This window comes from Oncorhynchus gorbuscha, linkage group LG11 (genome assembly GCF_021184085.1).
Source record: "Oncorhynchus gorbuscha isolate QuinsamMale2020 ecotype Even-year linkage group LG11, OgorEven_v1.0, whole genome shotgun sequence".
In the NCBI taxonomy this organism is placed as follows: Eukaryota; Metazoa; Chordata; class Actinopteri; order Salmoniformes; family Salmonidae; genus Oncorhynchus; species Oncorhynchus gorbuscha.
In genome coordinates, this window is record NC_060183.1 from 77,487,691 (window position 1) to 77,500,333 (window position 12,643).

The following is a 12,643-nucleotide window of genomic DNA, read 5'->3' on the forward strand; positions in this document are numbered from 1 at the left end:
TATGTTTCAATCATTAATAACGACTCTTAATAGTCGAGCAGCATTGTAGATAGTCATTTACAATTTACCTTCCAACTTTGAGTACCGTTAGAAACGGAGGAGCGCCGATGTGAATTAATTTTTTAAATATGGGTTTAATAGATTAACCAATGAATTGGTAGATTAACCCCCATTAATCTGGCTCTGTTGTCCAGGGATCTAATTAGAACAGATTGCAGTTGAAATCAACGATGGGCATTCTGTATGATTGTGCCAGATAGACAAATGTGTAGATTCTGAGTCTTTAGCTCTGAAGAATAGTCTGCCTGTAAGGCTGCGTTTACACAGGCAGCCTATAATTCTGAACTTTTACCAGTAGCCGGTCTTTTGACCAATCAGATCAGCTCCTTTGCCAATAATTGGGCAAAAGATCCGAGTTTGGCTGCCTGTTTGATTGCAGCCGAACTGGGGAGGCAGGGTAGCCTAGTGGTTAGAGTGTTGAACTAGTAACCGAAAGGTTGCATGTTCATATCCCCAATCTGACAAGGTACAAATCTGTCGTTCTGCCCCTGAACAGGCAGTTAACTCACTGTTCCTAAGCAGTCATTGAAAATAAGAATTTGTTCTTAACTGACTTGCCTAGTTAAAGGTTAAAAAAAAAAAAAAAATTATATAAAAAAAAACTGTGGAGCCACAGCTTCACTTTCGATTACTTATCCTGTCTGGTTATTATTCTAATTATTTAACCTTTATTTAACTAGACAAGTCAGTTAAGAACAAATTCTTATTTACAACGACGGCCTCATAACCCGGGCAACGCTGGGCCAATTGTGCGCCTCCCTATGGGACTCCCAATCACGGCCGGTTGTGAAACAGCCTGGAATTGAACCAGGGTCTGTAGTGACGTCTCTAGCACTGAGATACAATGCCTTAGACCGCTGCGCCACTCGGGAGCCCTTGGTGTTGCCTTATATTGATCAGTTTGAGTGATCGATTAGATCCTATAAGAAAGGTTAGATTTGAGTTGTAGTTCTTGGACTACAAGCAAGTTGGATTCTTCCAAGGTTTTGCCTTATTTCTTATTTACTTAAGGGTGTTGTCGATTCATCCACAGTTACTCAATCAAATTGGTGGTTATTTAGCAATGAGAACGGGCTTGTTGTGGAGAGCTTGATGTCTTGTTGCGTTTTGGCAGACTTTGGAAATGTCATTTGTGAATAGGGGTAATCTGGTGTGTTCAAGGAGTTTGAATTATTGATGTGACTTAACTTTTAAACAAAATTGGGAAACTTAACTTTAAGAGGAACCCCCCTCCCAAAGTTAGAATCTCAGCCTGGGGGAAGTTGTGGAATTTAAAGAGAACCAGAGGAAGAAGTGAACTTTAGGCTACTTTGGTGAATTTGCGAGGCATGCACGACAAGTTACCAAGAGATATCCTCACCATGGTTTGTTTTCTTCTGCCTTCCCCCCTCAGCGCTCTCTCCCTCGAGCTGGCCTGCCTGGGGTGTATTCATTACACCCATTTATGTTGCAAAATGTTTCTTAAACAGAAGCAAACAAAACTGTGATGGATCTACATGTCCAGTAGAAACTCTGGTTTTAGTTACTGTTTGGACTAGTTATTACACCCCTGCTCTCTCGTCGCTAATGATGCCAGTGTGTGTTCAGTCTTCGGTCTGTTGCGTGTAGCATATCCTAGCCTATTCATTGATGATAGGCCCTGCTTGGAAGTTGCGAGACATTGCATGCCAAGAAATGAGGATTTACAGTATTCCATTGCGAGACATCTTTTGATTGCCGATAGATAAGCCTAGTGCATGGTTTCCCCAACTCGGTCCTGGGGCCCCCCCTGAGTGCACGTTTTGGTTTTTCCCTAGCACTACACAGCAGATTCAAATAATCAAGTCTTGATGATGATGATGATGGTGGTTATTTGAATTTGCTGTGTAGTGTTAGGGCAAAAAACAAAATGTGCACCCAGGGGGGTGTGGCCCCAGAACACAGTGCAGGAAACCCTGGCCTAGTGCACGGTTCTGACTGCATGGTGGCTGACTGGCCAATACTGTGGCCCTCGTTCTCCGTTCCTCCTTAGCGCGCTATGAAAGTGTTTTTGTGTTCTCTGCTTAGTTGCCATACTTCTATCTCGTCCGTTCCAAGAATACTGAATCTTAGGAGTTGATTCCTATTGGAATCTTATCTTGACACTCAACTTGCAAGGAGTCGAGGAATCAATTATTTTGGAGTCGACTCTCCAACACTACGTCATCGTCGTTAACAGTTGGAACAATCAGAGAAAGGCAAGTGACAGCAGTGAAGTTCTGTATGGCAATAATTTTAGAAGTTAAATGAGAAGGAAATGCGAACTTTGCCAGATGGAATTGAGGCTCAGTAATGGTGGTACAGGTGCTTAACCATCGGAAGAGACGCACCACCGTGAGACCCGTTGCTGCATTGGAAACTAACGTGGAATGTTATGCATTTTTTCTTATCGCTTTAACGTAAAACTTATTTTAAGATAAATAGCAGTTTAAATGTTAAGATTTAAAAAATTAAAAAATATAAAAATTTGTCACATCCCTAGTTTGAAGTGGAGCATGGCTGTTCAGTTGGTGTTATCTGGTGTTTTGTTTGAGGAATTTGAATTGGAACATGGCTTTTGATGCTGCATGACCCTGATAACCTTGAGTGGATTTGTCTTTTCCTGAAGGATGAGTTTTAGTTGATTTTTAAACTAGAGTGCGTTGTGTTAACTTTGATTCTGTGTTAAAGATACGCAACTTTATTAATATTCTAACATTTTTGGAATTTGGTTCATTTTTTACAAATCTAGAATTTTTGTCAAGTATTTGATTGTCAGATTGCTACTGCTGAAGGAATTTGGAGAAGTTATTTTGGATTTTGCATTTTATTATAATTTCTTTAGATGTGCATAATCCTTTTTGAAGTTAAGATTTCAGTTATCTGACTTTTCTTTTCTTCAACCTTTTTTCTTGTTCTGTTTCCATCTTGTGTGTCTGTCCATCTTTCTGTCCTCTGTGTCCATCCCTCCCTCCAGACGAGGTGTACGCTCAGAAGCTGAAGGGTAAAGCCCTCAGTGAGGAGCTTGACCTGGCTCTCAACGACATGACTACTCTCTAGACACTCCCTCACTCCTCCTCCTCTGACACTCTCCACCTTCATCTGGCACCCCTGGGGTTCAGACATCCTCCTCCTCCTCTGACACTCTCCACCTTCATCTGGCACCCCTGGGGTTCAGACATCCTCCTCCTCCTCTGACACTCTCCACCTTCATCTGGCACCCCTGGGGTTCAGACTTCCTCCACTTCCTTTCTGTCCTTTTTTTCATTCCACAACTTTTCAGACAGAACTGTGATCTATCTCTCAATACCCTTGGTTACGAAATTTGTATGGCGAATTTGAAAAAAATGTGGTCGTATCTAAGTTTACAAGACTTGCCGATTCAAAATACCAAGGGATATAAATGTGGCCCCAGGCAGATTGCCCCCCCCCCCACCCCGTCAAACCCATTCCCCCTTTTAGTTCCTCTCCCTACTGTTGTGTCAGGTGTCAGCATTGTTCAGTGATCCTCTTACATTTCTATAGATGTATATAGGAAAACCCACACCCAGTCGTGTTGTCTGGCACGGTGTCCATACCTCTCCAAAGATCTGGGTTAGGTCTGGTCTTCTGTATTGAGATATATACTTGTCCCCTGTTTTCCCTTTCTCTGTAATAAATGTCCTGAAACCGCTCCTGTTTTCTACTGTCATTATCAGCCTTTTGGTTTCTCATCATAATCACCTAATAAAGTTTAGGAGGTTGGTGCCGGCGATTAGAATCCACAATTTGCCATACCAATATACCTGACTATACTCGGGGTACACAGTGTTTATTGACTACATTTAATATAGCCTACATTTTCTGACTACCTTTACCATTTTTATTAAGAATTTTAAATATTCAGGATTCGTATTCAATTTAATCATAAAATGTTATGATGGAGATACACAAGTCACTCAGTTAATTACTTATTTTACAATACAAGGGAATCTGTGTGAGTGAATCTCAATTCAGTACAGTTCCCACCACACAGTATTATCCATGTTAACATTTCTGTAATTATCTGACCAACCCTGACACAAGGCATCAAAATAAATCTGACCAACCCTGACACAAGGCATCAAAATAAATCTGACCAACCCTGACACAAGGCATCAAAATAAATCTGACCAACCCTGACACAAGGCATCAAAATAAATCTGACCAACCCTGACACAAGGCATCAAAATAAATCTGACCAACCCTGACACAAGGCATCAAAATAAATCTGACCAACCCTGACACAGGGCATCAAAATAAATCTGACCAACCCTGACACAGGGCATCAAAATAAACCTGACCAACCCTGACACAGGGCATCAAAATAAATCTGACCAACCCTGACACAGGGCATCAAAATAAATCTGACCAACCCTGACACAGGGCATCAAAATAAATCTGACCAACCCTGACACAAGGCATCAAAATAAATCTGACCAACCCTGACACAAGGCATCAAAATAAATCTGACCAACCCTGACACAAGGCATCAAAATAAACCTGACCAACCCTGACACAGGGCATCAAAATAAATCTGACCAACCCTGACACAAGGCATCAAAATAAATCTGACCAACCCTGACACAGGGCATCAAAATAAATCTGACCAACCCTGACACAGGGCATCAAAATAAATCTGACCAACCCTGACACAAGGCATCAAAATAAATCTGACCAACCCTGACACAGGGCATCAAAATAAATCTGACCAACCCGGACACAAGGCATCAAAATAAATCTGACCAACCCTGACACAGGGCATCAAAATAAATCTGACCAACCCTGACACAAGGCATCAAAATAAATCTGACCAACCCTGACACAAGGCATCAAAATAAATCTGACCAACCCTGACACAAGGCATCAAAATAAATCTGACCAACCCTGACACAAGGCATCAAAATAAATCTGACCAACCCTGACACAAGGCATCAAAATAAATCTGACCAACCCTGACACAAGGCATCAAAATAAATCTGACCAACCCTGACACAAGGCATCAAAATAAATCTGACCAACCCTGACACAAGGCATCAAAATAAATCTGACCAACCCTGACACAAGGCATCAAAATAAATCTGACCAACCCTGACACAAGGCATCAAAATAAATCTGACCAACCCTGACACAAGGCATCAAAATAAATCTGACCAACCCTGACACAAGGCATCAAAATAAATCTGACCAACCCTGACACAAGGCATCAAAATAAATCTGACCAACCCTGACACAAGGCATCAAAATAAATCTGACCAACCCTGACACAAGGCATCAAAATAAATCTGACCAACCCTGACACAGGGCATCAAAATAAATCTGACCAACCCTGACACAGGGCATCAAAATAAACCTGACCAACCCTGACACAGGGCATCAAAATAAATCTGACCAACCCTGACACAGGGCATCAAAATAAATCTGACCAACCCTGACACAGGGCATCAAAATAAATCTGACCAACCCTGACACAGGGCATCAAAATAAATCTGACCAACCCTGACACAGGGCATCAAAATAAATCTGACCAACCCTGACACAAGGCATCAAAATAAATCTGACCAACCCTGACACAAGGCATCAAAATAAACCTGACCAACCCTGACACAGGGCATCAAAATAAATCTGACCAACCCTGACACAAGGCATCAAAATAAATCTGACCAACCCTGACACAAGGCATCAAAATAAATCTGACCAACCCTGACACAGGGCATCAAAATAAATCTGACCAACCCTGACACAAGGCATCAAAATAAATCTGACCAACCCTGACACAGGGCATCAAAATAAATCTGACCAACCCTGACACAAGGCATCAAAATAAATCTGACCAACCCTGACACAAGGCATCAAAATAAATCTGACCAACCCTGACACAAGGCATCAAAATAAATCTGACCAACCCTGACACAAGGCATCAAAATAAATCTGACCAACCCTGACACAAGGCATCAAAATAAATCTGACCAACCCTGACACAAGGCATCAAAATAAATCTGACCAAAAGAGGTGCAGTTCTGAACAATCCCTCTGATTTCCAACCACTCCCAGTTGAACCAATCTCTTTAATGATTAAGGGAACAGGATATTTAGTTTAAAGTGAGAATGATCCTGTCTAAAGAAACCTGTGGCTCAGTACTTTGGAGAATCTTAAAGGGATTTGCTGTGTCTCTTTTACCTCCCTTTCTTATCCCCTGACCCCAGCAATATGAATATGTATTGCTTTCTGCTATAGTTGCTTAAAGGAAAATTACACCCAAAAAAACATTTTGGTATTTGTTTCATTAGTCCATTATTGAGTCCCAACATGCTTTGCTTGTCAGCAATCAAGTTAAGATTTATATAACTTTCAACAACAATTCATATTATTTTTAAGTACAGAAGTCATCCCTGTATTATGCTGTGTTTTGCATTGTATTTTGATAATTACAACTTGATTGCTGACAAGCAAACCATTTTGGGACTATGTCAACAATGGACTAATGAAACAAACTTTCCTTTTAATGTCTTGCAATGATTGTGTTCAATTCAAGACATTTCAAGCATTGTCAAGTGAGCTGTAATTGCTATAGGTGCTGATTTTACCTCTGTCAGATGAAAAAAGCAACTTTCGGCAGTTCTTTTTTTCTTGTCTTTCATTGCCCTGTGACCTTTATTGCACTAACCTGTGACCTTTTAACCCTTCCCTCTTTCTCTCCCTCTTTCTCTCTCTGTATCTTCACACTGGCTTTCATTGACTCTTCTGGCACCACAGAACGTTATCACAAGGAGGTGGAGAACAACCGTATCCTCAGTAACGAACTGAGGGTTGTTCTGAACCAATTTAACAGCGGAGTCTGAGACGGAAGCTTCGGCAAACTTCCTTCCACTATCCCACTCTTCCAATATGCACTTGTCTCTGAGTAAACTTGGAACCGATTTCTCATACCCCCTTCTAGAAGGCACTGGTTGTACATTGTTCAGTATGCTGTCATTAGGGTAGAGTCAATTCATGAAAATTCAAGTCATAAAATTGAAGTAATTTGCAAACATGACATTCAGGTAATTGACCAATCATATAAAACATTTACATTTAATACTTTGAAAATCTGTTAAAATTCATCAAGGGAATTGAGTGTGAATGAATTTGCCCCAAACTTGGAATGTTGTGTGTGTAATTTGGGTACTGGTAGGGTACAGGTACAGTAATCCACACACACCACACAACAAACAAACAAACAAAATAATGTAACCTTTTTTGTATGAAATTTGGTTCCAAGTTTTTCAGAATTAGGAAAGTTAGTTTTCCACAAACTTGAGGATACTCACTTGCTGCACATTGTAGAGTTCCACTGCTAAGACACGAGGGAGTTTAATGGAGCACTTTAGACTGGACACCATCCCACACCTGAAGTTTTCAAAGCTTTCACAGAATGTGGAATAATTAGCATTTATCTGGAATAATGGTTTTCAGGATTATTTATTCAAAAGAAATACCCAAGTTTGCATATAGGACAGTTTGCTGTAAAACTTCAGATTGTTTGTATGCCGTCCTGCCTATATACTCTAAAGCCTGTAGACTGACATCTATAGATAATGGTATAGTCCAAAAAATATATATATATATGCCATGAAATCTGCCTCGTATTTGGTGAATGTTATACATTTTTTGATTTCACAAATGTTTTGCTATTGCTCAGACTCTCTTACATGTATCTATCCAAAGTCAACGATATGTAAGCTTTGTTAAGCATTACGCGGGCTTGAAACTACACAGGCTCGTGTATTTCTTTGAATGTCGAGTTTGTAGTTTACTGTGATGAAACATATTTTGTTTTATCATTAAGTATTATAGTACTTATACACACTAAGTATACACTCTGGGTGCAGTATTACATTTCTGGGTTTAAAGTCTCTCTACACTTGGCTTCGCTAAAAGTTACCCCATATTATATCCACACCCATTTGTTTACATGGATTTCTTTGGGTGTTTCCCCTGTTAAGATTCCCTAAGTAACTTCACTATTTTGCATGGTGTGCTATAGTGATCTTGGCTAATTCCAAGTTGTGCTACATTTACCTCATGACTTTCCACAAGTTAGCTGGGCTAAATATAAATATTTAGCCTCCTTGTATTGACTAGCATTACTTTCATTGCACCAAGTATCTTCACATTGCACCAAGTATCTTCATGTTTTAGCTTCCCTCACCACCTGGCCCATTGAGTGGTGTGACAAGCATTACTTTCATTGCACCAAGTATCTTCATGTTTTAGCTTCCCTTACCACCTGGCCCATTGAGTGGTGTGACAAGCATTACTTTCATTGCACCAAGTATCTTCATGTTTTAGCTTCCCTTACCACCTGGCCCATTGAGTGGTGTGACAAGCAAAACGCATCTGCTGTCCTCTGGAAACGCTCCTTTGTAAACACTGAAATTGAAACCTCACCTGACATTCTGTGCACACAAGGAGCACTGTCCTCTCCTTGGGTCTGGGAAGGAACTTGCTATGGTTGCTAACCAACATTTAGAAGACGTCTGAACGAAGAATTAAAAACAAAAGTTCATATTCGTTTTTTTTGTTTTCATCTAGATTGGCTGTCCAGGAAAGTTTTTAATTCTTGCTTCAATTATATATAACATGGATCTTTTCAACAACCTAGCTCTGTTTGTATTGTCCACCTGTGCTTCTTAGTCACCACTTTCGCTGTTTTAACTGGCACAAACATATTACTGCAATTTTACGCGAACACACTTGGTATATAAATGTGTAAAATACAGTATGCTTTTGAATCACGTTGTTAGATAGTACTGTTCATTTTTTTTTTAAATGTCATTGTCCTATTCCTGAGCCAACAGAGCTTGCTTGTTGTGGTGCTCACCTGTTCTTTTGTTTTCCCGCCAGAGAAACTGGCTACGGCTAAAGAAGAGAACCTAGACATGCACCAAACGCTGGACCAAACCCTCCTGGAGCTCAACAATCTATAAAGAGAGCTCTGTCTGTCTGGGCCCATGAACAAGAGGCCTAAAACAAAGGCGAAAAGAAAAAAACACAAAGCTTTCATAATACTCATTGATACACACTTGACCAAATCCTTTAGTTGACTTGCCCCTTTGGGAACAGGACAGTCTTCACTTGGCTTTAATAGTAGTAAAGGCTTACGAACAAGGCATTCCGTTTAGTTAATGTGGGTCTCTTGCACACATGCTAGTTAATGGCAAACGCATGCTGGCTACAGAAGTTAACATGGTTCAGTATAACAGCAGAACAGCATAGAGTTGAATGCTATCGAGTTTGCTGTTTGTATTTAGCATGTGATTCAAGTCTTAAAGTTGACATCTCTTTTCTAATCTGACCTCTGAGGCCTCCTTGAAGTGAAATTGCATTTGCATTACTCTTTAAGCTCTGTTACCTCAAACTCTTATTTTTTTTAATCCAAAATATAAAGTTTTTGTAAACCTTCAAAACAAATGGTAAACTTATTCTTTACTTACTGTTTGGTAAGATGTGCCACTCATTGTTTTAATTAATAGAGTATAGTATTTGAGGAGAACTGACCCAAACAGGAAAAAAGACTAGCTTTCACATTTTAATATTTGGACTATTTAGGATAAATAAGTTTTTTTGTTAAATGTGCATCTAGGTTAGTTTATATGTTTCAAAATGACTAGCAAATGTATCAAATATGTAATACAAACTAAATACAATGGGGACATTTAATTTCGACACAGGATTATTTTGACAAAAGTTTTTGAATTTTCAAAATTGTTGTAGTGACCTTTTGGGGGTTTGGAAAGTAGTCTAATATTAGATGATTTTGGTATTCTAATCACGATGGTGGTACCTCATGTATTCTAATCATGATGATGTGGTACCTCATGTATTCTAATGATGATGGTGGTACCTCATGTATTCTAATCATGATGATGTGGTACCTCATGTATTCTAATCATGATGATGTGGTACCTCATGTATTCTAATCATGATGATGTGGTACCTCATGTATTCTAATCATGATGATGTGGTACCTCATGTATTCTAATCATGATGATGTGGTACCTCATGTATTCTAATCATGATGATGTGGTACCTCATGTATTCTAATCATGATGATGTGGTACCACATGTATTCTAATCATGATGGTGGTACCTCATGTATTCTAATCATGATGGTGGTACCTCATGTATTCTAATCATGATGATGTGGTACCTCATGTATTCTAATCATGATGATGTGGTACCTCATGTATTCTAATCATGATGATGTGGTACCTCATGTATTCTAATCATGATGATGTGGTACCTCATGTATTCTAATCATGATGGTGGTACCACATGTATTCTAATCATGATGATGTGGTACCTCATGTAATTCTAATCATGATGTGGTACCTCACGTATTCTAATCATTTGCCTTTTTTTTCCCTTGACAAAGATTTTTGAGAATGCCCATAGTTGTTAGAATCTGAAACGTCTCTTAATTTTTGAAACACCCTCTAAATAATTGGCCGGGTTTAACTGTTACATGGTTGTTCCACGAAACGAGTCTCTTTTTGAGTAGTGTAACTACTTGCTCAACCAGGGCTTGTCCCTGTGCTCAACCCAATGTTTCCCCCCACAAAACACCACAAAATGGCCAGAAAGAGTAGAACCAGCTCACCTGCTTTTATACTGATTTGATTATTAGATGTTAAATGTTTCTTTTTTGGGGGGGGTATTAAATATTTGCCATATTAAAACAAAAGTTCAGTTCAGGTTACAGGATTGACCTTAAAATGAGGGACATGTTTAAGTGTTTTACCTTGCAATGAATCACAAATCGCATGAAATAGATAATCTTCCAAATTGACATTGTCAAAACAGCCAAATTTACTTTTGAGGTTAAGTGAGTTAAAATCTGAGAAGTCAGATTGCAGAGGGCCATGTCAAAATGCTGAATGTTGGCACTAACTCTTTTATTGATATATAAAAATCTAATGAATTGTCCATGTCTATAATCCATCCGCCATGTTTTATTAATATGGCAGCCTTTTAAAATCCAATATTGGTGCAACATTTCTACTTAAAATATCAAAGGGATGCAAAAGGGACTCATTTTGTGGAACTACCCTACAGCTGTAAACTTGTTTGGTTGATTTCAAGCTCATGTAATCTTAACGAACCCGTGTCAATTCTTCAGACTAGTCAGAATGCTTATCGGTCTTAAGGTTTTAATTGGGGGGAATTATTCAATATTCTGGAGGTATTAAAATAATTGTATTAAGGTTTATTACTCATGTATGTATCCTATGCAATGAATCAACTGTATAAGCTCTTAAGATGATTAAAAAATGGCCAGCAAAATAAATGGTTGTTTTGTACATTTCTTCTAGTATTTCCTTAAACCAGATTTACAGTGCAACAAAGTCTCATAACGCTTATACTTTAGTTTGTTTACAATGGTATGGTGAACTGATCAAGACAATCAAGACAACTTGTGGTTTCTTTCTCCATTTAGTAGAAGTGACCCATTGACGGTTTGTCGTAACATTCTGGTGTAACTGCTTTTGTGTCATGTTTCCGCAGCAACAGGATGGCAGCTTCAGATCAAGTTTGACCCACGATATTGCCAAAGCATGATGTGCAAACAATCATGGCAGAAATGTCTAACAAGGTTGTACATTTAACCTTTGCCAAAACAATCCATCACAGCTGATTAAACAGCATGGTCATTACACAGGTGCACCTTGCAAAGGCCACTCTAAAATGTTGAACAAAAATTATAAATGCAACATGTAAAGTGTTGGTCCCATGTTTCATGAGCTGAATTTAAAGATCACCGCACCCACAAAAAAATGCATTCTCACAAAAGGCTTTACTTCACAAATGTTGACATCCCAGTTTGTGAGCATTTCTCCGTTGCCAAAACAATCCATCCACCTGACAGGTGTGGCATATCAAGAAGCTGATTAAACAGCATGGTCATTACACAGGTGCACCTTGTGCTGGGGACAAAGGCCACTCTAAAATGTTCAGTTTTGTTACACAACACACAATGCCACATATTTTGAGTGTGCAATTTGGCATGCTGACTGCAGGAATATCCACCAGAGAATTTAATGATTTCTCTACCATAAGCCACCTCCAATGCCATTTTAAAGAATTTGGCAGTACGTCCATCTGGCCTTGCAACCACAGATCATGTGTAACCACGCCAGCCCAGGACCTCCACATCCGGCTCCTTCACCTGTGGGATTGTCTGAGACCAGCCAGTATCGAAGGCAGCCGATAGATCTAGAAGGACAGCTTTAGCAGTGCGGAGCGCCTCCGTGATGAGTCTTGAAAACTGATTTGTCAAGGGTCATTTTGCAAGGACAACGTTCAAGAGTTTTGGAGAGAAAAGAAAGAAGGGATACTGGTCTGTAATTGTTGACATCGGAGGGCACAGAAAACTGTTGAAGACGGAAACCATCTCGAGGTGAGGTAAGGGAGAAGGTCTGCACAAACTGTTAGAAACCATCTCCGGGAAACTAATCTGCGTACGCGTCATCTTGACCTGACTGCGGTTTTGCATTGTAACTGACTTCAGAGGGTTGCCAGTTGCCC

General features: G+C 39.6%; 1 protein-coding gene across 10 annotated transcripts in view; it reads left to right on the forward strand.

The window, feature by feature from the left end:
* Nucleotides 1-9,083, forward strand: part of tpm2 (tropomyosin 2 (beta)) — a 33,681-nt gene extending 24,598 nt beyond the window's left edge. For 4 of the 10 annotated variants that reach the window (XM_046290570.1, XM_046290568.1, XM_046290574.1 and 1 more), the window contains one exon: nucleotides 8,963-9,083. In XM_046290570.1, the coding sequence (XP_046146526.1) occupies nucleotides 8,963-9,045 (83 nt within the window). In that variant the 3' untranslated portion in view covers nucleotides 9,046-9,083. Of the gene's footprint in view, nucleotides 1-3,034; nucleotides 3,731-8,962 lie in introns of those variants that run through there. The other 6 variants (XM_046290569.1, XM_046290567.1, XM_046290573.1 and 3 more) reach the window with 3 other exon arrangements.
* Nucleotides 9,084-12,643: the final 3,560 nt, after the last annotated feature.